Genomic DNA, 27,425 nt, shown 5'->3' with positions numbered 1-27,425 from the left:
ATAAGATTGACACATCGCTCTTTTTTTTTTTTTTTGCAGGGCTTGTCTCATGGTTGACGTTAAGTGTGGCTGAGCCATTAGCCATGGGCGTTCGTGCGCAAACACTAGTGTTGAATCTGTTGAGGTGAGATTTGGTCATCAACAAAAACTGGGTATCCAAAGAAAAAAGTTTTTTTTTATTCTGTGAATGGGAAAGAAAAAAAGGAGAAGCGATGTCGGCCTGCATCCATGGAGGGTGATCAATTGAGGAAGATGTGATCCCCAGAAACGAAGACTTAGGTTTCTGTGAGAGGGATAAAGCCGCTGAAGGGTTGATGTGGCGGAGGGTCAACACTGGAAACCCTCTACGATTGAAGTTGCGGCGTCGTGTCTTATCCTGCGTTGGTTGCGTATTACCGTTAACCGCTCCGTCGGAGGCCGGACTGGAAGTTGCTGCTGTTCTAGTTGGGGCCTTATCGTAGGTATGAATTTCGTTGATTTTGCTCTGTTGCATTATGTTGTATCCAAAACGGTGTATTACTTTTGCTCTATGTGGTTCGAGCATTGGCTGTATTGAATTGATTATAATCCATAAATTTGTTGATAAATTCTCTTTCGATATTTTTGGTTTTCGAACTCGCCTAGGATCATGAATAGCTGGTTTATCCGTCTCTGTCTTTGTGAACTTTACTTTCCTCGTCACAACGCTTTCAACCAGACTTTGTTGCCCACTTTTCGTGAACATTTAACTTCCTTCGGACTTTCTTCCTTTTGAATTTCTATCAATGGAATTCCCAGTTGTATTGGTTAACCGTAGTACTGAATACTGGTAGTAATAGACTTATGGGATCATTTACACTTGCTTAGTCTGACTCAGATTTGTTATCTCTTTTTCTCTTTTTATGTGTAACAATATAGTGTTCCTGCCATGCCATGGATAGCCATTGTATAGAATACACGAAGTCATTCATGTACCCGATCGATAACTGATGCACCACTATTTTGTGATACATTTTGTACTTAATTGAGTGGATTTTATCCACTAAACTCACACTTATTCATATAATTCGCATGTTTTACATTTTCCTTCCTAATTATGTGCTTTAATTGAAAACATGCTTCTCTGGCCTTAAAATTGCTAATTATTAATCCTCTCTTATTACCATTCGATGCCTTGATATGTGTGTTAAGTGATTTTAGGGTTTATAGGGCAGGAATGGCCTAGAGGATAGAAAGGAAGCATGCAAAAGTGGAAGGAATACAAGAAATTGAAGGAATTGCCTGACCTCTTCGTACTAAATCGATCATAACTTGAGCTACAGAGGTCCAAATGAGGCAGTTCTAGTTGCGTTGGAAAGCTAACACCCGGGACTTCAAAATGATATACAATTTGCTATAGTTTCCATGCAGTTAAGTGACGCGCACGCGTGCATCACGCGTACGCGTGACCTTGCAAAAGTTCATCGACGCGTACGCATGACGTACGCGCACGCGTGACGTACGCGCACGCGTGACAGAGCCACGTGCTGGAAATATCAGAAAATGCTGGAGGCAATTTCTAGGCTCCTTTTGGCCCAGTTTCAAGCCCGAAAAACACAAATTAGAGGCTGCAGAGTGGGGGAATCACATTCATTCATTCATACAACATTCATTCACATAATTTTAGGTTTTAGATATAGTTTTCTAGAGAGAGAGGCTCTCTCCTCTCTCTAAGTTTTAGGATTCTTAGGTTTAGCTATTTTCAATTTCAGATTTCTGTCTTAGTTTAATTAGTTTCTTTTCTACTCTTATTTGTTCTAACACTTTAGTTTATCTATCTTCCCTTGTTGATTTATTTATTCTCCAATTTAGTTTATGAACTCCATGTTAGATTTGATTTTCTATTTAATGAAATTTGAGGTATTTCATATTCATGATTGCTTTCTTCAATTTACGTTATTGATGCTTTCAATTGGTTGTTTGGATTTTAATATTCCTTGCTAGTTTCCTATGTTTTTATGTTATACTTTCCAAGTGTTTGATAAAATGCTTGATAGGATTTTAAGTTAGATTTTTATGTTCTTGGCTTTGGTTGAGTAATTGGAGACTCTCGAATTATCAAACTCCTTTGTTGATTGATAATTGAAAGTTACTGGTTGATTTGGATCCTTCTAAAGCTAGTCTTTCCTTAGGAGTTGACTAGGACTTGAGGAATCAAATTGATTTGTCCACTTGACTTTCCTTCATAGTTAGAGGTTAGCTAAGTGGGAGCAATGAACAATTCTCATCACAATTGATAAGGATAACTAGGATAGGACTTCTAATTCTCATACCTTGCCAAGAGCTTTCTCAATTATTAATTTACTTTTTTGCCATTTTATTTCCTTGTTCAACCTTTCAAAAAATCCAAAAAGATATTTTTTCATAACCAATAATAACTACACTTCTCTGCAATTCCTTGAGAGACAACCCGAGGTTTGAATACTTCGGTTATTATTTTTATAAGGGTTTGTTACTTGTGACAACCAAATTTTTGTATGAAAGGATTCTTTGTTGGTTTAGAAACTATACTTGCAACGAGGTTTCATTTGTAAAATTCTTCACTGACAAAAATCCGTTTGTCAATAGCCATTGTGTATTCATCACCACTATTGCCTTATACTACATTTCAACAAAGGAGAGTTACATGTAAGCATATATTAAACAGGAGCAGGTCCTCATCAATTATTTTTCACTTTTGTCAGTTTTATTGGTTTCTTCAACTAAATCATTCGTATATTTACCTTGTTTAGTAATAGTTCTTCTTAAACATTCCCTTCTAATTGATCCTTTTGTTGCAGAAAAAGAGGAGCTCGAGCACTGGAAAGAGAGGTTGGCTGCTGCGTGCATTGCTGGAGAGTCACAAAAGAGAGATGCTGCAAATAATGTATAATTCCTCAGCTTTTGTAAATTGGGATCGGTTCAGTCAATATGAAACTATTACAAGTGACCTTTTCGGAGGGGGTACATTAGTTACAACATTTTTGTGTAGTTATGTAACATTTTTATGTGCATTTTCCGTTGGACAGTGATATTTGTGAATCATAAAGTTTTTTCTTTCTTCTGTCGGATAAATATAATCGACTCACATATGTACTTAACCAACATATAGAATAAAAAGATTCGTTGTATTTGTTATACCCATATCAATAGTAACTTTCTCATGCATCCAAGTTTTTGCTCTCCTTGGTTGTTTTGTTACCGATAACCTGGCATATTAGGTATTCTGTTTTTTGAAAAATAAATTAATCGTGTACCATGTTACATGGTTTTTGGAAAATATTTCATCCCGCTGATTCGTGAAAAATTATAATGTTTAAAAGAAAATTTGCATCTATATTTTAATTAAGACAACCATGCAATCCAGTTCTGAGAAAGTAGAGTTGCTTGTAATAAAATGGTCTCTTAAGTTTTAACACAGCTTCAAAATTAAGATTAGACCCCAAAACTTGTATAAGAAAGTACAGTCCTTACCGAAAAGATTGCAATGCTAAGTCTCAGAGTCAGGACATAATGCAATAGAATTTCATCTGTATTTCTACCTAAATAATGTACCTAAAGAATGTAAATGTTGCTTTAGTGGACAAATAATAGCATATTCTAGACCAGAGTTAAGATTGTATATTGTAGAACATAATTCATAAAGAAGAGGAAGAAAATATTTATTAGGATATACTCAAATCTCAAACCTTATGATAGTTCACTGAAAGGCAATTCATGTTTAAAAAAACTGCACAAACAAGAAGCACACTGGCTCCATTTTGTAACTCCAAAATGAATGGACAAACGGGAATGAGTAATCTATATTTGGTTGAAGAGAGTTAACAAATTGATAAGCATAACATAAGGTTGCTTAATCTCCGGATTTTTTGTATTCTGGCTTCAGTTCATAAGTGCCTTGATTAGTTCCTTTGTTATTGGAAACACACAGATCTTTAAGTATATCTTTCAGAAATTGCTGCAGAAAAAAGTGTGTTAGATCCAACACATCAGTTATATAAGGCACTACTGAAACTATATATCTTGCTTAAAATAAATAAATAAATGCCAGATGGAGAGATAATGGTGAATTTTTCATATCCATGTGTAATCGTGAGATATCTACCAATTGAACAGAGTAAGATTCATAACAATAGCAATAACACCAGAGTCTTTGCTCACTAGTAGGGCTGGCAATTCATACCCTACCTGCGGGTACCCAACCCGGTTCAACCCGTTCGGGTAGGGTAGGCTACCTGACCCGCTGTGGGTAGGGTAGGGTACGGTCTAGGTATGCCTGCGGGTAGGGTAGGGTACGGGTTTAGCGTGTACCCTATCCTACCCTACCTGCACCTCATATTAGGGGTGTACATGGGCCGGGCCACACCGGGTTTGACCTGACCTAGACCCGCCCGAAATATAGACCGGGTCTAATTTCATGACCCTAACCCGATCCTAAACCCGATGAAACCCATGCATCTTCGGGCCGGGTAAAAACCGGGTAAAAACCGAGTGAAAACCGGGTCTTTGACATGTAAAATTCACCTAATGTCCAACCATTATTTTACAATTCACATAGTAAAATTCACTTAAAAAATTATAACAAAAACTAACCATTTTCTAAAATTAAAATATAACCACAATCAATATTAATATTGTCTCATAACACTAAATAGTTAAGTCACATACTAAACACATAACCACAATCAAAAGTCTTATTCTTCCTAAACATAGAACTTTAACTCAGTCTTTATAACATAACATTAACCACAGAAGAATAGTCATCCATCAATTGCTATTAATGTTGTCAACTTGTTCCTTGTGATATGGATGCATTAGTAAAACCTACAAAATACAAATCACAAAATATATAAAATTATTCATTTTCATATAAGAGATTATTACTTCAAATAATAAAGTCGCAATAATAAAAATATTATAAATGTACCTTCAACAACCTTCTGACTACTATCATATTGATCAAACTCTTGATCTCCAACTTGTTGTTTCGAAGGGCACAACCATTCTTCCTCAACTACGAGTTTTCATGTCTTCAAACAGTGTAGGTTTTATTTTTTCCCGAAAAAAGAAAATAAGACAAATCAATATATCAAAATTAAAATGAAACCAGTGACAAGAAAACACAACTCAGAAGGCGATTGGGATAGAGACAACAACTAGTTCAATATTTTCCTTTCAAATGTACTGATTTATTTTTCAGATCACATACTCAAGTTTTGGAAATTTTCAGTCAACACCATCTCAATTTTTCAGTAAACACAGAACAAATACTGAAAATCAACTAAATAAATCAGCAAAACAAAAATCAGTAAATACATCAACACCCATCAGTCATCAGTAATCAGTAAATACCAAATCAGCTAAACAAATAATCAGTAAATACATCAGTCATCAGTAATCAAGAACAACTCAAAACAAAAATCAGCTAAACAAATCATTTAACACACATCAACACCCACACCAAATCAGTAAAAAATCAGTAAACACAGAACAAGTAATCACTATTAACCAAACACATCAGTAATCAACAACAATTCAGAACAAAAATCAGCTAAACACACATCAACACCCACACCTAATCAGAGTTCTAATAATGAAAATCAACACCCACATCCTAAATTCACAAATTCTGTTTATCAAAAACCCTAATCCTTAATCAGAATATAATGAAATAATAAAATTAATTACTTACCTGAGAAGAAGATCTGTGAAGAAGACTGGAGAAGAGAGCGAAGCAGAAGGAGCAGGACTAGCAGAGCAGAGCAACGGTGGGACAGTAATAGAGAAGAGGACCGTAGGTTGTCACCATCACCGAGAAGCAGGGTAGCACCGTAGGTCGTCACCGTCTTCAGTCGAACAAAGAACTTCGCCGGTGACTGGGCTGAAACACGGAGGGTTGAGAAGAGACGAGAACGGGAGGAGTGGGCGACTGCGTCATGCGTTGCTGTGTGCTGCGAGACTGGGAGTGGCCCGTGGGGAGAGACGATGAGGTCAGGGGTCACCAGATCACATCCTGTGCCGTGGGGAGTGGGGACTGCCGGTGCCGGAGTGGGGAGTGGAGACTGGGAACTGGGGGTGTGGGAGTGACTAGTGAGCCTGAATGGCTGAGCTGCTGAGGGAGGCAGTGAAATGAGTGAATGGAGAATGGACTGCGTGCCCTAGTAGCCCCTATCCCTAATTTGAAATCAGCGTTGTGTATATGGCCGGGCCGGGTGACCCGAGCCATGGCCCGGTCCCGGTTTCACCTCCTTTCTTGGTTTCATTTTTTTTCCCCATGTCCTCCCCGGGTCACTTCGGGTCCGAGCCTTCACCGCCCAAAATCCTTCGGGCCCGGGCCGGGTCTTCGGGCCGGGCCGCGCCGTGTACACCCCTACCTCATATATAACACATATTTTATAAAAATTAGGTATATAGTGAAGGGAGTGAGAGTTGAACCCACAACCTCCCTTATGTAATGACTTACAATAAGTGAACAACCATTAAAACTAGTTAGTTAATTTAGTAATTTAAAACATTAGTTTTTTATTTTTTATGTTATTAATATGTATAAAATTCGAAATGATTGAATTTTATATTTACTTTGAAAAAATATGATATTTCTGCGGGTAGGGTAGGGTAGGGTTTAAAATTTTAGGGTGCGGGTAGGGTTAGGATTGAGAGATTCTCAACCCGCGGGTAGGGTTAGGGTAGGCTCCAAACCCTACCCTACCTTACTCATTGCTAGCCTTACTCACTAGATAGGCAACAACACAGAATAAGATCTCAACAATTAATGGTACAGTACTAGTCTCTCAGAATTTCTCAGCATGATATATACAATTTCTTTGAACTAATGAAATCTACCTGACACATTTAAGTCCTCCAATTGCATACGTATTGGGCATCTAGTGTACATGCATAACCACTAGAAGCAACAAATTCCTATGGTAGGAGTTTATGACTCTATGTTTCTGACGATTGCTCCATAAGATTATCATAAAGTAATATCCAATAGACTAAAGCTGGATATTAAGAGAAAGATATTAGTCAAAGCACATACTTCAGGTTGGTCGGTTTCTTATATGAGATTTCTTAAACTCCAACACAGGCGGCCCAACGCCGCCTGATAGGCCTCCCACAATGAAGACGTTGCCCAAAGGTGCTTGTTCCCGTCGCTGCCGCCACTCAACCATCGCAGGTTCTTTCCGCCGATTGATCTTCTCCTCCGATGCCAAGACCTGATGCCATTCAGAGCGACTCCATAACTGCAGTGTTTGGTCACACCCATGAGCAACCTGGAAGACGTATTTGGCCCTACAGCTTCAACGAGTCCACCAACCATGACCAAAAACAAAACACAAACAGCATCGGCCCAGTCCAGCTGCGTCAATCCAATTGGCGATCTCTCAAATTGGCCCTTTCATTGAACCCTAAAAAAAAAATTAGGCCCATTATTCAATAATTCCATTAGCCAGCTTCCCTCTCCAACTAGCATACCAGACAAGCTTGCAAAGCTCTGCCAAGCCTGTTCCCTCAACCCAACGGCTTACCACTTGTCAACATATTCTTCGATCTGTATAAATGAATCTGTACCGTATAACTGGCCATTCTATAAATATGTAAATTTGAAATCTTTACTCTAGAATCACTTTTTTATTAAATATAGAATTCTTTTAATTATCAAATAATTATTNNTATATTCGTATTATTGTACATATTTCAGATATATTGTCCAAAATTTTTATATGATTATATATCTTGGTATAAGTACGCAATTGTACCATATCCAAGTGCAATGATATTTTTTGTTTTCTTTAAAATATAGCATATCTTAGATACACAATACTTGATTTGTGTACTTAATAGTTTTTTGTTTTGTTTATGTATCCAAAATGTGTAATAAGTATTTAAATTCGTAATTCATCTATACATTACTCATTTTAATAAATATTATATTTTATTAATTCAAATAAAAAAATACCACAAACAAATGAGAATGGAAATCATTGGAGTAAGGACAGTTTTTTTTGCTAGGATGAATAATCCAAAATCTTTATTCGAACACGTGGCATGATTTTAGTGATTAGAGGAACCAAACATAAAAGTTGTAAATGGCCATGTTCGGTTTGATTGACTATCACTACAACTAGCACCGTTAGCCAAAAGACAAAATACACCTTTTGAAATAGTTTTTTTTTAATTATTTTATTAATTTTTATAATTTTCTTTTTCACCAAATTCAAAATTAATTTTTTTTATTTAGATCTCTACATTATTTTTAATTTTGTAATTAATTTTGTTAGATAACCAACTAAAATACATCCAACTGCAATTAACTAGTAAAGAAAAAGGCTAAAATAACAAAAACAAAGTTGGGCCTTTTTAATTTTTTTTGGTAAAAACGTGAATTTAAATTATCATAAGAAATATTTAAAATCAATTGAAAAAATATCCAAAATAAAAAATATCTAAAACCAAATAAAAACAAATCTCTAAAATTATTATAAAGCGAATATTTAAAATCTAATAAAAAAAAATATTCGAAACATAATAAAAAAATTCAAAACCCAACAAAAAAATGACATTCAAAATCATTTTGAAAATCTATAACCTAATAAAAGGACACATTTAAAAATATTGAAAAAAGAACATCCGAAAATTAAGAAAAGAAACATTCAAAACTATTAAAAAAATATTTAAAACCTAAAAAGAAGAACAATCTAAATCATAGAAAAAAATATCTAAAACATATAACAATAAACCTAAAACTGAAAAAAAAAATCTAAAATTAGTTGAAAGAATTATTTAAAATAAAAAAAAATCCAAAATTACTTAATTACCTATATTTTTTCAATACATTAATACCCGTGAAATTTTCTTACAATTAAAAGCAAGAAAGAAAAGGATAGAGTACATAACAAAGTCGTGAATGACTTTAGTTCCATAATGACAGATAGTTAAATACGTCATGATCTTAATTTCAACTATAAGCCTTAAATATCAGTTTTGAAAATAAAGAAAATATCATGTTTCAGAAATTCTTATCTTTTGATGGTGAAAGATATGATGATCAAACATGATGAAAGATATACAGATTTTAATGTAATATTATTAGATATAAATTATCTAACAAAATAACCAAATAGGTCTAATAGGATATAATTTCAAATATTATTATATTTTTAACTTACTATTCAAATTTAAAAAAATTTATTTTATTAATGATTATGAAATATTTTAAGATAAAGATAAAGATAAATCTTTTAATATAATGAAGTTTTAACCGCTTTTCTCTCTTATAAAGGATCACTGATACGTATCATATATGTTTTCTAATTCTAATATCTCGAGACTCATACCTAAGTACCAAAGCAATTGAGATACACTACACTTTCATTATTGGGATCAAGAAAATCAACAACAATTTGGTGTTTGCTACGGTGCTACCCTATTATCTTTCTCCGATCATATTCAGGTAAGCCTAGAACTGAAAATATTACTTACAGTAACAAACTAGTGACAGAGATCTATTATTAACTAATAACTCAAATAATATTTTCCTTTTTCTAATGCCAAAACCAATGTTAAACGTAGTGTACTTTAACTTGTAGAAAATTCATTACACCTTGGCCCTGTAATATGAAATTTAATTTCTTTGGTCCCTCCTCTTTAGTTATTTATGGTTTGGTCTTTCGTCTCCCAAATAATGAAATAACTATAAAGGAGTCTTAAATGCCACGGAATATAACAGGTCCAATGAATAAAGTAACTTATTATAGGACTAGCAAGTCCTCTAAGACTCTAACAAAAGCAAGTTAAGGGAACGAACAAAAAAAAAGAAAAAGTTTTAAGATTAGTTATAAATTCAAATTTTTTACTATTTACATAAAAATTTAGCTAGCATATGTCTTTAGAATGCATAATAGAAAGTTTGTATTAAAAAATTAGAAAAAAAATATAAATAACCTTAACAAAAATCTGTTAGAAAACCCCTTTATATTAAGTAATATTAACATATATCAATATTTCTTGCAAAACCTCAACTGGGGACATATCTTAGGCCTTAGCCATAGATTGTCTGAAAATAATCAAATATCAATAAAACCAAACAACCACCATTATTCGTATTGTTATAAATTATGCGGATCACAAGTTTGAAAATTTGTTTAGGACATTATTATTATGTGGTGGATGAGGAATTGTGGATGGACTTTGGAGCTTGTAACAAAATAGAGTATATAGATATATGCATGATTCTATAATTAAATATTAAAAGACACAAGACTTATAGAAATTTATTGCAATCTTGATTGGCATACCCATAATTGAAAATGACACCAAGCGTTTTCTTGTTCCAAATTCATTCCTCAACCTCACTGTCTTGATCTTTCTCTGCCAATAAAAAGGAGTACTTTGTAACTGTTTAATCAACTCAGAAGAAGCAAAATAATAATAATTTGTTATTCACAGAGAGAGATAATGGAAGATGGAAAGAGTTGTCACCCTCTTCTGAGAGGAGGTAACAAAAGAGAGAAAGGTTACAGCCATGGCCTATCTTCCTCTCAGATGCAAGTAATGGCTTCCTTCTGTGAGGCCCTATTGCCTTCTCTCCCATTAAACAAGGAACAAAACCTGCAACACAATCATGCACTTTCAGCTTTCTACAATATCTCTGGTTCTCAGGCTCCATTTCCTGATGAGGTGAATTTTATTTTATTATTTTCTTCATAGGTTATGCATGACATGCATCATACGTGTGAATCTTGCATGTGCTGTTTTTCTTCATGATTATCACAAGCTTAGCCAATTTGATTCAATTGTTGTACTTGAATCTTCATTACTGTTTGTGTCTGAAATATCTGTCAATTTGAAAAACTTAATTGAAGTAGTACTTTAATTTTGCAATTGAACACAAGAGAGGAATTTGTGAATTAAATACAATTTATTTTATTTGTGTTTAAGTACGTCTAGTTTGAGTACTTTCTCTTTTATTTCTTCTATATTGTACTATGCTCCACTTTATTGTTTTGATTTTTTTTTTCAAATGAAAAAAATACAATTTATTCTATTTTTATTTATGAACCAATTCAAAATGAAAATTCAGACTGCAGAGATCATGATCAAGAGGGCATTACCAGAAGCATGGTCCCTAGTTAGCTGGGTTCTGTGGATTCTTTCATTCAGGTTTGGAACATTGTTGCTTTGTGGAAAGGATTGCTTGGAATGGAAGTGGCCTTTCATCCACAAATTCTCTGAGATTCCATTGAACAAAAGAGAAGAAATTCTCAAGAAATGGTCAAGGGAGAACAATTGGACACCTCTAAGGATAGTGTTTGTGTTCATCAAACTTGTTTCCTTCTACAATTTCTTCACAAGGGTAATAATGGTTTTCTTCTTCTCTGAGATTTCAGTCTGTAGTGAATTTTTGCATGTTAGTAATAACTGGATGTAAGGACCTTCCGATTTCATAATAAGTGAATGAAGAAAATGTATACCACATATTTGATTATTTGACTGAGAGACATACTGAAAAGCTGCATGTCTCATAATTGTCTTGTTAATCCCTTTTCTTGCTAGCTAAGTAACTAATTATTTTTGTTCCCTTTTGTTTAACTTTGCTACTTTTCTCCAATTGCTGCAGACTGATGGAAGCGGGCATAATCCTGCATGGGAAGCAATGGGGTACAAAGTGGACACCAGACAGAAGTTAACACATAAGGAGAGGCCTCTACAGAAGGGGATAGTAGAAACTATGTATGAAAATGATTCTACTTTAATCCAGTCTCTCACCGAAAAGGGCCTTGAAGTCACTGAAGATCTAGAGCACAATTCATACAACATCAAATGTGATGTTGTCATTGTTGGCTCTGGCTGTGGTGGAGGAGTTGCGGCTGCAATTCTCGCAAACTCGGGTCTGAAAGTGATTGTCCTAGAGAAAGGAGAGTATTTTGTTTCTGAAGATTATTCTTCCTTTGAAGGTCCATCCACGAATGAGCTTTATGAATCAGGTGGAATCATGTCAAGTGTCGACGGGAAGATGATGATCTTGGCTGGTTCAACAGTTGGTGGAGGCTCAGCTATAAACTGGTCTGCATGCATCAGAACACCTGATCCTGTTCTGAAGGAATGGTCTGAAAAATATAAAATCCCACTTTTTGGAAGCTCTAATTATCAATCTGCAATGGATGCAGTATGCAAAAGGATTGGGGTGACACCACAATGCGCAAAAGAAAGCTTTCAAAATCAAATTCTCCGAGAAGGATGCAAGAAAGTTGACTTAAAAGTTGAGTCAGTTGCAATAAACGCTTCAGCAGATCATTATTGTGGCTCATGCTGCTATGGTTGTAGAACTGGAGATAAGAAGGGCACTGACTCTACTTGGTTGGTTGATGCTGTTGCGAACGGAGCAGTGATCCTCGCCGGATGTAAAGCTGAGAAGTTCATATTGGAAGATGGAAAGAATGGACTGAAGAAAAAGAAATGCAGAGGAGTAATTGCTGCAGCCACTTGGAGGAGTAAGGTCTCAAAGAAGCTCCGAATTGAATCCAAGGTATCTATTTCATCATGTGGCTCTCTCTCCACACCTCCTCTATTGATTTCAAGTGGCCTGCAAAATCCATACATTGGGAAGAACCTCCGGCTACACCCAGTCCAATTCGCTTGGGGGTACTTCCCGGAAGACATGACAAATTTCAGTGGAACTAACTATGAGGGAGGAATCATAACTTCAATCCACAAAGAATTTGCAGAGGATTCCACCCCAAAATTCATTATAGAAGCACCTGCTCTAGGACCCGGATCATTTTCAGCATTGGTTCCTTGGGTCTCAGGGCTCAATGCAAAAGACAGGTTGGCAAAGTATGCAAGAACTGCGCACCTTTTTGCATTGGTAAGAGACCAGGGTTCAGGAGAAGTAAAGGCTGAAGGCAGAGTTTCTTACAGACTTGACCAAGTGGACAAAGAAAGCCTTAGAATTGGATTGAGGAAAGCCTTGAGGATCTTGGTTGCAGCCGGAGCTGTAGAAGTGGGCACTTACAGGAGCGATGGCCAAAGAATCAAATGCAAAGGGATCAAGGAGGAAGATTTTGAGGAGTTTCTGGACACAGTCACAGTGGCTGGTGGTCCAAGCTCAAGGAATGAACTTTGGACTCTTTTCACTACTGCACATCAGATGGCAAGTTGTAGGATGGGCGCCACCAAAGATGACGGCGCACTCGATGAAAATGGTGAGAGTTGGGAAGCAGAAGGGTTGTATGTGTGTGATGCAAGTGTGTTTCCCAATGCTGTCGGTGTCAACCCCATGATAACAATTCAGTCCACAGCATATTGTATTGCCACTAAGATTGCAGAATCACTGATGAATGAGATGTAGAACATGAACAGCTAAGTTTGTATCATTCTAATTTAAGAATTTCATAGTCAATTTATGTTTTTTCCTTTCATGTTCAAATCCAATAATTTATCCATGATTTATGTATTTGTTAGCAATGGCATAATGAACTTTATTTGCTTGAAGACTAGTAGTATCAAATGCTTATTATGCAGTAGCTTGTAATAAAATGTTACCATGTCTCATGTTTCTCACGGATTTAAGAGAATTAAACATAATACCATGTAAAACAACATGGTGGGTGGTGATGTTCAGCTAGATGTTGAGTTGCATGCTATCAAACCAAAGTATACAAAGACAGTGTAGTGGCTGATTTGTATTTGACAACAACGTTTGCAGAATGTAGTTGCTTTCTCTACTTCTATTGGTTGCATAACTTTTGAACTTAATTGGTCATATTAGAAGCAGCATGGTAGCAATATATGTGCCAATAATCAAATTTATAATATGAAACACGAAATGAATACCACCTTGCAAATACAGTCCACATAACATAAACTGAACCACTTGTTTGTCCTTGAATTACAACCAGTTTATGTGATGTTCCTAAGATACATCATATATGTACATTTCTTTTGATTATGTTCTTGTTTTGTCGGCAGCTTTTTGTTCCTTTTTGGGTGGTGAATTAATTAATTACCTGATTTAATTTCAAACAAATTCAGCTTCATAAAGTATATCGCCGATAAGCAATCTATCTATTTATAATATTATAGAAAGAAAAACCAAAATAATGTTATGTTAAAACTTGACACATAATATTTTATATTGTAGCCACATCATCTTAATAACAGATTAGTAACTTCTCCATCACTCATGTTTACTCCATATTATCACACCAATAAAAAATACAGAAATACTTGGTGACCAAATGTTTTTAGTAAAAAAGTCCAACCAAGTCATGTTATATGTACGCCTACGCACACTTCTTCGTCTTATTCTTCTTCCTCACACATTGATAACTTTCTAACTAGAGTTATATTTTCATATCTTTTATGATAGTTTATGAATTTATTTTGTTAAAATTCAATAAAAATGTCTAGTTTAACTTATTATTATTAACTAATATTGTTAGTCAAATAAAATATTATATTTGTGTAATTTTCAGATTTCATTGAAGGTAAAATCATTTAAAAGGCTCAAACATGCATAAATTCAATGACAACTTAAAGATGCACTTGCTTTGGACTATAACTAGCTAATCAAGTTGTCACTACAATTAGCTTTTGCAGAAAATCAAAGATTTCCACAATCTCATGTTCCTCAAACACATGCATGCTAGATTTTGAAAAATAATGCATTCCTTACTCTATAAAAAGAGAACTCACTTCGAACTTGAGATATAGAGTGGAGGAGTGAGAGATACACACAAAATAGAAATACAAATTAGAGGAAAGATAGTTAGAGAAGATTAGAATTTGGAATCAACAATCTAACTTCATTTTCAATAATGTACAATTTTCTCTCATCATTTACTTATATTTTATGTTTTACTTGTGTGATTATGAACTAATTTTGTTAGGTAGGACAAAGATGTAACCTTTTATGTGAATTGGATAATTATAGATCAATATCATTCAATAATATTTGTTTTGATTCATGTGGGTTTATAACCAATTTTAATGCTTTTAGATGCTTGATCACCATTTAAATGATATATTGATTTATAATACACTTGAGAAAGAGGTTGTAAATGAAACTATTTATTGAACAACATAAAATTTGAACAAAAACTAGAGATAGACATGTGGTTGTTATGCAATTTTCATAAGAACATAATCTTTTTCTCACATAAGTTGTAACTAAGAGATTAGTAAGTTTAAGAGAGTCTCTTGACCTTGAGAAAGCTAGAAACTATATTAGGAAACTTAACTAATTTGAATTCACAACTTTCAGCCATAAGAAAACCACATACTAAACCAATCAAACACCTAAACTATAAACATTTTCAAGCTCATTCAGCCAAACACAGCCATAAATAAAACCAATTCAACCAGCTAAATCAAATGCCAATTCATATCCAGTACCAATCCAGAAACAAAATTAAACCAAACCTGAAGCTGCCTGCCACTGCTCTACACAAATTAGCCATCAAATATCATTATCTCCAACCCAACTTCAACCTTCAGCCAAAACGGAAGCAGAATAAAAAAATAATAATAAATAGCATTTATTTGTATATTTATATACCAAAAGAAAAAAAATACCTCTACCTCTCAAACGGTGGCTCCTGCGGCAGCAACAACTCCACCACCACCGTCGAGCCTCTCTTTACCACCATCATCATCGTCCTTGTTCCACCTCAGCCATCACTCACCGCTGCCATTCTTCTTCCTCGCGATGCTTCAATCACCATCGAGCTCTCTCTCTCCTCTTCCTTCTTTCTTCAATATATTTTTAATAAAATTAACTATTAATAAATCGTTTTTAGTGAATAATCTAATTATTTTTAAATAATATAAAATAATTTAATTATTTTTCAGTAATATAAAATAATTTAATTTTTTATATTATTTAGTACTATATAATAATTAATTTTAATAAATAAAAAATATTTTTATATGTATTTATATGTTTTATATTTATTTATGAATAAATTACCAATTATGTTCCTAAATTTTTAGAATATTGGCAATAATAACTCTCATATTTGTTAACGATAATTATACTCTCTAAATATTTTAAAACGCTACAAATCTGCCCGATTGTGAGGAGAATCTTTTTCCGTTAAACAGAAGTTGGTGATGTGGCAGATAAAACATGACATCCCTTTAAAGTTTACTTCTCTATTTTTTCTTTATATAAAATTGAGAGACAATATTTTCTTCAATTTCACCCAAAATCAAAACCTTAATCATTGTCATGCATGGTAGAAGCAGAGGCATGTCCAATAATAATCGAAGGACACAGTCAATAAAAAATGGTAGCTCTGAAGGGCTTGAAGAACATGGGAGCAAGCCCTATGATGGGACATACTCCTGTCGCCTTCAGGTGGTGGCGTTAAAGTTAAAGACGAAGAGAAATCCAAGGAGATAGTTTTTCAGGTGTCTTAGAAGGTATGTATGAATTTACTGCTTTATTTGTGCCCCTTTTTGAGAGTTGATGTTGATGGATGGCTTTTGTGCTGGGCAGATGAAGAACACTGTGTATCCTTATTTTCAGTGAATGGACGAAACTAATGAGGAAGCAGTTAGGGTGGAGGAATGCTCTAAGAATAACACACTAGTATGCAATGCAATTGAAGATTTGAAAGGGAGATTTAACCTTCTGCTTATCTGACATTAAGTGCCAATCAAATTGATTATGGTTTTCAATGTCTGCCAAAAAATATTTTAAGAATTTCTTCCAATTTTTCTTTGTTTCTGCATCAACTACTCTATATGCAACTAAGAATAGATGCTTGTTGGCATCTTGAACAACGGCTGTTAGCAGCTGTCCTTCAAAATAACCCTTCAAAAATACTGCATCAAGGCATAAGAATAACTTACATCCTTGCTTAAATTCCCTTTTGTAGGCATCTAAGCAAATGTATAGACTTCTAAACTTAGGCAACCCTATAGGTTGTGGGGTTGTGCCCATATGGCAAGTGGATTCTGGATTGGCCTTATGCAGCTCATTTAGATAAGTCTTTAACTTCAAATATTGTTTTCTTTCTGTTCCCTTAATGATATTCTTAGCCTTTTCCATTGTCCTAAACATCATCCTCTCTCCTACACATATATCAAACTCAACCTTAAACAAGTTTCGAGCCTTTCTGTGGGACAACTTGGAACAGACCCTAATCTTGCTAATTAACTCTTCCAAAATCTATTTACAAGTGACTGACCTACTTTTATTACTCCTAGGACAAGTATGCTCATCCACCAACATTTCAATTTGGTAACTAGGTGGCTGGTTTCTTCTTGCACAGTAAACCTCCCATGGACAAGTTTCATTGTAGCAAATGACCTTACACCTATGTGGTTCAACCTTCAGAAAAATGCCTCTCTGTCCATTTGAATATTGTACTTCCTGAATACATTCTTAAACTGTTCCATCATGCCAAACTCCATGCCTAATTCCAATCTAATTTTGCCAAACTTTGTCTCAGGATTATGCTGAGGGAATACTAAGTTTTCAGCCTCAAAATCAGAACCGGGAGGGATGTGCAACTCCTCAGAGTGGTATTGATATTCAGCTGGCTCCTCATCATGGTCATTTGGGTTACGAACAATCTCCTTTGGAGCTTCATTCTCTTCTCTAGGTGGTAGAATCCTCTGACCTGATGGAGGGGGGTCTTAGATGATGCCTCCTACATTGTGTCCCACCAGAGACATCCTCATCTAATCCAACAATGTGAACTAGTCATATCATTAAGTTATTAATTAACCGACAAATTTTTGCAAGTAAAACAGAATCACAAAATTAAACAGAATTAGTATAGGATCTGCAATTCATTTAATACGATATTTGTAAATAATTGCATGCTTTAATCAACAAAAAATATACCATCATAAAACATAATCATATTCAATATCATACATGCATTAAAAAATATACTAACCTACATGTGCATCACTATTGTTCTGTGGTGCAGGTTCTGCTCTACCAGATGATTGGGGTTTTGGATGTTTTTTCCTATGTCTCCTTCCCCTGCCATCAACTTCTTCAGGGTTAGATTGCCCCTCTTGATCTGCAACTTGTATACCGTGGTTGTTTCCTAAATTAGGAGACTCATTGGCAATTGTTGCAGCTTAACTTTGATTAGGCAACACCTCAATAGATCCGTCATTTTGTAATTGCTCATCATTCCCACCTTTACTCAACATTGGTTCACCCTCTTCTTGCCATTGCTCTTCATGCTGTGGGGAAGACTCGTGATGATCTTCCTGATTTTCTGAAGGAGGTCCTTCTTCTTCTTTGTCATCAGGTCCTCCAACCATTGCACTAGCCTGATTTGTATAATCAGAAACTAAAACTTCATCAACATACTCTGGTTCAGCATCAACAGGATACTCAAAATACAAGTGGACCCTATTTTCATTCTTCAATGCAGCATCACATATCTTAACCACACCAGCATCCATTCTCAGCACCCGTAATCCGTTAGCTAAATCCATCCCTGATTCCAACCAATACACTTCATTATACCTAGTATAACCTAAATCTAGAAACAAACCTTCAACAAGAAACAGATTGCATGTATCAACATGTACCCTCTTGATGATACTCACTAATCCACTAGTATACTTCAGCATACCATCCTCATCCTTCTCTAACAAACTCCGATGATGATAAACAAACGTGATATGAGTTGCTATCTAACAAAAAGTATCAAATAAGTGACAATCAACTACATCAACACATCAAAACACCATCATCGAACCTCCATTTAAAAAAAATCCACTTAATCACCAATACTATGCAAACCCAATAAATTGATAATAACAAAAATAGAAATATAAAATACTTACCCAAACTTTAGTTGTTCAATAGAAATTTATACACTGAGTATCAATGCCAAACGTTAGCCAAATGTAAGCCTGCATGCGGTGTTACCAATTCGAAGAGAAGAATGTGAAGACTAAAAGAGACGAAGACAAAAAGAGATGAACACCAAGAAACTGTTCAATTTCGCGCGTTGTAAATAGTGATAGTCAAATAAGGTCTTTCATATAAGGTTAATTTGGCCATTCAATTTGAATTGGGCAATTACGGTTTCATGAATTAGGGATAACGCTAAAACGGGATTGAAACCCTAAAGGGATGCCACGTTGGATTCTGTTTGCCATATCACCAAGCTCCGTTTAATGGAAAAGGGTTCTCCTCACGGTTGGACAAATTTATAGCGTTTTTAAATATTTTAAAGGTATAATTGTTATTAACAAATATGAGGATTATTATTGTCAGCGTTTTAAAAATTTAGGGGCATAATTAGTAATTTACTCTTTATTTATTTTAAAACAAAAATTACACTTATTATTTTAAAAATATTATATATTAAAATATATTTATTTTTGTATGTATTTATATGTTCTATATTTATAAAGTCTATTAATATTCTCTTTTTATAATATGTTGTGTTTTTTATTTAGTAATATCTAATAGTTTATAAAAAGTGGCGCATCTAATGCGCACAAAATTATTGTGCTCGTTTTAAATGCATCCACGACGATTTAAAGCAATTTTTTTCTTTTTGTGATGACACAAATATTTTGTGTGCTACTACGCAATTTGTGTGCTAGCCATAACAGATTTTGTGATATGCAATGAAGATAATAACAAAACAAAGTTTTAAAGCAATCCTTAATTTTTGTGCCGAACAAAAATATTTTGTATGCTACACTATACAATTTATGTGCTAGCCATATAAGTTTCTGTGGTATGACGGAATGAAGACAACAATAAAATAAGAGATTTAAGACAATCTTTAGTTTTTGTGCTTGAAAATAAATTTTTTTTTATTAAAGAGAATAAATTTGTACTATGAGTTTTTAACCAAATCCTCAAAGACTTTATAGGAAGCAAAAAATAAATATTTGTGTTCTTGAAAATGAAAAGTAAATCATTATTCACATTCTAAATTTACAGATAAAAATTCTATTTAGTGACTAAATCAGCTAATGTTGGTTGGCAAAAAAAATATTGCAATGTAGTAGAGAGTTTATATATTCTTGTTTTTTGTACTCTTTCAATTACTTGATCTCGATATTCATTTAACTCATTGAAGAGAACTATAGAAGTATACTCCTTTTTAATACTTTGAAGATCATCCTACAACTGAAAAAAATATGTTAAAATTCTATTAAATTAAACTTAAAAAATCAACTAAGTTTAAGATACTTCATTCTATTTTGGCATCACTATTTTTTTATTTATCAGTTTTGTTGAATTAAATAATTTTAACCACTTCATGACATAGATTGCACAATTGCAATTGATAAAACAAAAAAGGAGAATACATAAGAAAGATATAACAAATAAATTATATTAAAAAATAAAATAATTAATAAACATCATGTTCTAAAATGTGGACATATTTTACTGATTGCTCAACTATTTCTTCTTCTTTTAGTAGTTTAGATATGCTAACATTTTATTTATGATTATACTCTGAAAGTCATAAATTGAAAAATATATTGATACAGAATAGAGACAAACACAACACATAAAAATACAGATGAAGCACAGAAAATAAAAGCCTTACAACAAATTTGTGTATCTCATTTTTTTCAAGGTTTGGACAATTTTTGTGTATACGGTCAAATACATAAAAGAGAAAGTATGAAGAGCCAATGGAATATTTATACAATGTGTACAATGGAAGTTTAGAGAGTATTAGAGATATAATCATTAGTGTTACATTTTCTCATCAGCTGAAGCTTTTGGGATGAGTGGTATCATGCATGGTATTAGAGCGCTAGATTTGAAAGGTTAAGAGTTCAAATCTTGGTGAACCACAAAATCAATTTAAACTTTTGGAAAGATGTTTATTATCACTAGTACTCAGATGGTTATTCTAGATAGTATGGGAGATGTTCATTTTGTAATTCAATAGCCCATTGTACTCATTGTACAAATAGTCCATTGTCTCCCTAGCAGGATCCTTTTGTTTATGATTCAATTTGGTTTTTATGTTTGTTTTCGAATTGAGTTTGTGTGTCACAATCATTAATTTCAATTCATTCTGGATTTAAATAAGGCACATTTGGTCTGTGCTTGTTTTAAAACGAGTTTACATTCTGAATTTAATTTTCAGTTCATTGTTCTGAGTAAATTAAGGTGCATTTAATCTCATTGTTCTGTACAATTCAAAGCTCTTCGTCCTAACCTTCTACTACTACTTCTTTTTTTTCATTTTTTTTTTTCATCTTATTTTATTTTGTTATAATTTTTCTTGTTTCACTCTATTGAGAGAAATAAAATCAAGAAAAAGAAAAAAATCAAACAAAAAAAAACACACATAATGGTACAAAATCATTAAGAAGAGAAGAAGGAAAAGAAAAAAAAATGCAAACCAAGAAGAAGAAACACAAATGGTACAAAATCATCAGAAAGAGAAGAAGGAAAAGAATAAAAAAAACACAGGCAAAGAAGAAGTTTCGTATGTGAAAGCACGAGTAATTACGCTCTTTTAATGAGAATAATTTTTATTCGTGTTAGACCTATTTGAATAACAATAAGACTTAGATGTATAGCAATTCTCATATATTTTATACGAGTAGTTAATTATGTCTGAACTTTTGTATGCACATAGCGTGAATTATGATATCCTCCACTTGTTATTTGTTCAAACTAGCAATGTTATTTGACGATACTAAAAATAAACATCCCATGGATACAATAATGGGAAAAGAAAGAGAGAAATGTAATCAATTATACTGTAGGACACCTTAGTCTTTACATGAATCAAGATCAATAGTGCATGCCTTAAGGAACAGAAGAAGCACCAATATCCATCATGAGAAAACAGAGCTGCTCTCGCAGGAACAAAACCTGTTTCACAAGTCACTCGTAATTAAGTAGTCATTTGAGGAATTTAACAATGTTCTTCAATTGTTTCTCATAAAATTCACTATGGGAGTTTTGAACACATCATATTAAGTATCAACTCAATGGCTGAGGTTTCCAATGATATATATGGTGGAGTCTATTGTGCATATGACTACAGTGACTATGGTGTCTAAACAACTTTAGCAACACCTAAAAAGTGTTGCTAAAATTAAAGTCATTTTTTTTTAATATTTTGGTAATATTTTTTTTTAAATTAAAAAGCATTGTTAAGTAGTAAAAAAAGCATTACTTTTGCTTTAGCAACACTTTATAAATGCTGCTAAAGTTGTAAAACCACCATAACTATAAGCACCATTTAATTATGGAGGGAATATGTTTTCATATTAAGTAACTTAGGCATCCAGATTTTATTGAGTTTAAATTATATTCCAACCCTGGAATTTGTTCCCCAATTAACTATTGTTCGTTGAATTATGGAATTAATCATTTTCTTTCACCTAAGTTCACAGGGCTTACCAAGATGCATGAGATAGCAAAAATCAGAGTCAGCATGAACGCTCAGTTAAAATATATATATATAAAAGAAAAAAAAAAGGGGCATGGTAAATGGCCCTCTTTCATTGTTAGTTTTTATGAACAATTCCTGCATTCCGAATCTTCAAGAGGATTAATTTAAAATAAACCATTTACATGATGGAAAAAATTAGCCACTTTTTTTTTCTTTCATAAAATCACCAAAATCATATTTTGTTCTTGTCTAGTACATATTGTAATCAATATTTTCCATTCTTTAAAAAAAAAAAAGTTAGAAAAGGAACAGGAACAAAGGCTCTAAACAAATGGACATTACCTCTTCCTGAAGTAAGGGAGGAAGATTTTCAGTTGTTAGAACGCTATTAACTTCTTCACGCAGCTTTTCTTCCTTAATGCCTGACCAAGTATGCAACGGCAGCGCCAATAGAAGCACTGTTAAGACATCTGCCGTAGAAGGGTGCATTCCGATGCACTGACCTTCATCAGAAAAACACAAACTATTCGGTTCTCTCTTACACAAAGGGACCAAAACATCAACTCCTTGTTCGTTGCTGCCACCAGTTGTAACAGTTCCAGAAACCAGCGTTGCTTGATTTTCACCATCGATATTCAGATGCTTTAGGTCTATTTGTCCACAGCATTTTCCACCTGACCTACTGCAACCATTCAAAAGATCTGCCCCTTGGCAACAAATGTTTGCGGCAAGTTCTGGTAAAATATCTTTGTCGCCAAGTTTTGAACCATTGTTGCAGCACGAACTTTCCGAAACCAACCACCTGGTCACATGTTTGAAGAGCACAGTTGTCCTTATCTGTTCCAATATGTCTGCCTGAAATTCAAAGCACTCAAACATTATGAGTCTTGATTTATTGGTTTTTCCTTTTCAAATATAAACAATATGTTTTTTCTAATTCAGTGTGAGGAATTTAGTCTCAAAACCTTGATAGCTAGCCTTCCTTTCTCCTCTTCGCTCAGTGTGAGATTCCCATCTTCTTGCCGACGAACTTCAGCAACCCATGTGATGAACCCTCTTAATTTATTAGGAGGAGACTTAAATACAAGAGAGAGTACATCATGCATGTCTTTTAAATCGTCTGACTTTAGAAGGATAGGAACATCTTCGGCTAAGAATTTGGCGATACTGCTCCAACCCTCATGTCTACAACTCTGTGGATAGTCTAATAATAAGTATTGACTGTAATCTACAAAGACAAATAATATTAATGAAACATAAACAAAATAAATAATCAGTATGAGTTCTGCTAAATTTGAACAATACAAGTACTCAGGCCCTGACAATTCCTAAAAGGGAACAACAATTCGACACCAAGATTAAGCTTATTCATATGAAATCCAGCATACTCTCAATCAACCAGGAAGGATCATATTAAGACCTTGCAATGATAGTTGATAATTTTAATAAATTCGTGGATGACTGATTTTTGTATTGTCTGATATAACGGAATCAGAAAACCTATCTTATAGATGACTTCAACAAGATAAATTTACGGTAAGACAAATTACTTTTCCATCTATTTTAGAATTATGAATTTAGAGACTCTATATTTGCTTTCCAGTGGTCTCATAAAGAATCAATCAGCAAAACATTACCACAGTATAAAGTATTGATGGTGCCCTATTAAGTCTTGAAATAATCATGTACCTGAAAAAAACAAATTTCAAATACAAATGGAGGTCAACAACACTAGCTGAGCATGCCCAAATGAGTAAACGACTAAGCTCATAAGTTGTAACCTTTTTCATCACAACAATTCTGAAAACTGCAATATAATTGAAGGAAATGACAGTGAAGACTGTTGTCTTGACAAAACCGCAGAAGAGACATTGTTAACTATCACACTACAATTAACAAAGTAGATCTTACCCCCTGCGATGTCCAGTTGATTTATCAATTGTATTCATGGCATCCCAGAGAAGAGAAGTGGGAACCCAATGAGGAGGATATTTAAAACGAGCAACATCCAGAATGAGAACCATATCCCTTTCGGCGTGATATCCTCCGATTGGTGAAAAATGGCCAGTACCAGTCTGTTATCCAATAATTCGACAAATTCCCATCATTCCTATAAACTTGTTTAGCTTTACATTCCTTAGACAACAATCTTTGTATCTATGCAAGAAGATCTAAAATCGTATAATTTATGAACTATAATGATAGAGAAACATGCTTTCTGGTGAACTTGATCAAGAACCAAACTCAACTAAAGAATTCATTGGCATAGTTTATGAACATAAAACAGGAAGAATGACCTTCAGACAACACCTGATTGAAAGCTGCTCGGTGATAAGACACAATCACATGGCAATCCTCGGAGGAACAGCACGAGATCACACGCTTGCGAAAATCATCAATGGTACTTCCGTCTGAATGAAAAGCTTCAACTCTAGCCCCATTGCACCGAGCCAAGCACGCAACTTTGCCAAATGTGATTCCTTCTGCTTTGACTTTTTCCAAAGGCTCACAGCAATCCAGCATAGAGTCATCAAACCATCTCCAAGGACCTATACACCTTGAACAAACTTCCTTATATCCTTTTCATGCCATTCAATGGAAGACATTTATAAAAACAATTAAAAAGCTAAAATTAGAGAGAACAAGAGAACCAAATAGGGAAAAGAAAAAGAAGGAGGAAAAGGAAAAGAAAAGAAGAGACCTTTCCATTTTCTACCAGGATCAATGGATAGAGCATTAAGGACAACAGCAAGTGTGGCGAGTCCGCAGTAAGCAGGCTCTGATTGTGTTTGGTAGTAAGATATCAACTTGAAGAACCCCTCCATGGTTCCATGAGCTAGAGCTTCAGCAAAGATCTTCTGTTCAAACAATTGATGAAATTGAATTGGGAGCAATCAAGATTGAAAAAAGGGATTTTGATGAAATGGGGTTTGTTAGTTGGATTGAAATAGTTGAAGACTAACCTTGCCTTGAGGGGAGGAGAAGTCGATTGCAGGAGGAGAAGGGAGAGCTCTACGATAGAGCCCTGCGCTTGCCATAACAATTCAATTCAATGAAACAAAATTGAAGCTCTGATTTTGATGATACGCCAAGTGCTATGGTCATACATTCTTTCTTGTTAGTGGAGTAGCGGGGTCCAACTTCTCTGCTGCTTTTATTTATGCTTCCAAATTCGATTCTTCAACATTTTCAACCCCTTTTGTCCAATTATTATGTTCTTCTCGCCGCTTTATTTTTATTTAAATGCTCTCAAGTGGGTTGGGCGTTAATCTCCAAATTAATAGACCAAAGGGATGATTAGACCATAAGAGAATTCATTCCAATTTTTATTTATACCCTACTTATCATAAAAAGTAATTTTTTATTAGTTTTTAAGTAAAAAAAATTTAAAACATCTCTCTTTTCCATTAGAAGGATGTTAAAAATAGTTACAAACAACTTCTTCAAACAGGCAATGTTACCGCTCGTGGCGTAAGAATTGGCTTGCACGCTGGAAGTTCTTGCTGTGTAAACTTTGAATCTGAATGTCATTAAGTTATTAAACAGAACTATTATCAAATTAAAAATATACAAAAATAAATGACACAAAGGCAATTGTTGATATAAATTAAATCACGCTATCATCTCCTTGGACCTTGGATCAAATTCTTTTCTCAACCAAACACAGTGAATTTGTCATATGATATCTTCATGAAATAAAAATATAGCAACATAAACCTCTGCAGAGTAAAATATCAACCTGTACCCGAAATATTTCCACGCCTATAAAAACTAATAGTCAAATAGTACCGAGCCTTTTCGGTTTAACATAACGGAACTATTGACAGTTGGTTACTTTTGCCGTTTAAGAATAACAGATCACTGAAAAGAAAATTGATGAAAGGAAAAAGAGTGTTATTACACTTAGGCCGCTTGGTGTTTCTTCTTGCAGCTGTGGAATCGGTTGATCCAGCACCAGCAGCACCAGAAGATGACATTTCCCGAATCAGAATCTATCGAAGACTTCGTCTTTGAAGGGGATTCAATGGGAACTGAAACCGCCGAACAGAAATTGAAGGAAAAAGCGTGTGATCGCGGAAGAAACAGAGGAATTTTGAGAGAAAAAAACACAGATAAGAAGAAGGGGGAGGAGGAGGCGGAAAGTGAAACTAGCAAAGACGAAGAATGAAAGTCAAAAGAAATGCAAATTTAACAAAGACGTTATGATGGTACTAATTATACTAGGAGAGTCAAACAAATACAAAAAGCTCAGCCTGCAACTTTCTTTTAGGGTAAAAAACACAAATAAACCAATGGAGGATAATTATTACATGAATAAGCCAAATTGAAAATTGATTCACGAATGAGCCAAAGCATACTTATATGTAATTCGAACCTATTTGGTTCGAACTCCAATTGCATATAAATCGAACCTATTTGGTTCGAATTATACACGAATTGGACTATCACATAATTCAAACATAATTGGTTCGAATTACTAAGGAATAAGTGTGAATATGTTACGTGCATGGATTGTAATTGAAATGAAACAAATTTAAAATGTTATAACACATACAGAAAAATTATTTATTATATAAAGTTTATAAAAAATATCTTTAAAATTAATTCTAAACTTTTTTAAATTATAATTAATGTACTCTTTTAATTTCTAAGATTACTTATATTTTACTTATTATTTATTGTAAAAAAATAAGTTTTTTTTAATATATTAGTATCTGCTTGGGTTTAATTGTATCGAACATTTTAAATTTGTTTCATTTTAATTACAATCTCATGCACGTAACATATTCATATTTATTCCTTAGTAATTCGAACCAATTAGGTTCGAATTATGTGATAGCCCAATTCGTGTGTAATTCGAACCAATTAGGTTCGAATTATGTGTGTCTAGTTCGAACCAAATAGGTTCGATTTATATGCAATTGAAGTTCGAACCAAATAAGTTCGAATTACATATAAGTATGCTTTGGTTCATTCGTGAATCAATCTTCAATTTGGCTTATTCATGTAATAACTATCCTCTATTGGTTTATTTGTGTTTTTTACCCTATAATTTAA

At 34.0% G+C, this 27,425-nt stretch overlaps 2 protein-coding genes and 1 long non-coding RNA gene across 9 annotated transcripts; 1 reads left to right on the top strand and 2 right to left on the bottom strand.

Moving 5' to 3' along the window:
- On the bottom strand, positions 1,656-15,753 carry LOC107646265. Of its 4 annotated transcripts, XR_001621648.2 has the most exons (5): positions 15,574-15,753; positions 15,421-15,489; positions 10,480-10,608; positions 10,296-10,368; positions 6,662-7,406 (listed from the first exon to the last, which is right to left on the bottom strand). It is a non-coding gene; the product is annotated as an uncharacterized LOC107646265 (long non-coding RNA). The 4 variants fall into 4 exon arrangements; XR_002348554.1 differs by lacking the exon at positions 6,662-7,406 and having other exon boundaries at positions 10,072-10,368; XR_002348553.1 differs by lacking the exons at positions 6,662-7,406; positions 10,296-10,368; positions 10,480-10,608 and adding an exon at positions 1,656-1,682 and having other exon boundaries at positions 15,112-15,489.
- Positions 9,298-13,555, top strand: LOC107646259 (long-chain-alcohol oxidase FAO2-like). Of its 2 annotated transcripts, XM_016350457.2 has the most exons (4): positions 9,298-9,451; positions 10,447-10,677; positions 11,081-11,353; positions 11,618-13,555. In XM_016350457.2, the coding sequence occupies exons 2-4, from the start codon at positions 10,456-10,458 to the stop codon at positions 13,346-13,348; spliced, it is 2,226 nt and encodes a 741-aa protein (XP_016205943.1). In that variant the 5' UTR covers positions 9,298-9,451; positions 10,447-10,455; the 3' UTR covers positions 13,349-13,555. The 2 variants fall into 2 exon arrangements, with proteins under 2 accessions (XP_016205943.1, XP_016205942.1); XM_016350456.2 differs by lacking the exon at positions 9,298-9,451 and having other exon boundaries at positions 10,379-10,677.
- Positions 21,539-25,608, bottom strand: LOC107646262 (glutathione gamma-glutamylcysteinyltransferase 3). 3 transcript variants are annotated; one of them, XM_021104270.1, is made up of 8 exons: positions 25,331-25,608; positions 25,069-25,225; positions 24,678-24,916; positions 24,279-24,442; positions 24,149-24,174; positions 23,333-23,595; positions 22,710-23,222; positions 21,539-21,841 (listed from the first exon to the last, which is right to left on the bottom strand). In XM_021104270.1, exons 1-8 carry the CDS (start codon positions 25,403-25,405, stop codon positions 21,776-21,778), a joined length of 1,503 nt encoding a protein of 500 aa, XP_020959929.1. In that variant the 5' UTR covers positions 25,406-25,608; the 3' UTR covers positions 21,539-21,775. The 3 variants fall into 3 exon arrangements, with proteins under 3 accessions (XP_020959929.1, XP_020959930.1, XP_016205946.1); XM_021104271.1 differs by having other exon boundaries at positions 25,336-25,607; XM_016350460.2 differs by lacking the exon at positions 24,149-24,174 and adding an exon at positions 24,005-24,056 and having other exon boundaries at positions 23,333-23,560; positions 25,331-25,606.

Source organism: Arachis ipaensis, chromosome B06 (assembly GCF_000816755.2).
Source record: "Arachis ipaensis cultivar K30076 chromosome B06, Araip1.1, whole genome shotgun sequence".
Lineage (NCBI taxonomy): Eukaryota > Viridiplantae > Streptophyta > Magnoliopsida > Fabales > Fabaceae > Arachis > Arachis ipaensis.
Note: the sequence above shows the minus strand (reverse complement) of the source record. Positions and strands in the feature narration are given on the sequence as shown.

Coding starts and splice junctions, on each gene's coding strand:
- LOC107646259 (XM_016350457.2), top strand. CDS start 10,456: ATGGAAGATGGAAAGAGTTGTCACCCTCTTCTGAGAGGAGGTAACAAA. Junction 10,678..11,080: donor AGGCTCCATTTCCTGATGAG/GTGAATTTTATT, acceptor ATGAAAATTCAG/ACTGCAGAGATCATGATCAA. Junction 11,354..11,617: donor TCTACAATTTCTTCACAAGG/GTAATAATGGTT, acceptor CAATTGCTGCAG/ACTGATGGAAGCGGGCATAA.
- LOC107646262 (XM_021104270.1), bottom strand. CDS start 25,405: ATGGCAAGCGCAGGGCTCTATCGTAGAGCTCTCCCTTCTCCTCCTGCA. Junction 24,917..25,068: donor TCCTGGTAGAAAATGGAAAG/GTCTCTTCTTTT, acceptor CAAGGTGTATAG/GTCCTTGGAGATGGTTTGAT. Junction 24,175..24,278: donor TCAACTGGACATCGCAGGGG/GTAAGATCTACT, acceptor ATTATATTGCAG/TTTTCAGAATTGTTGTGATG.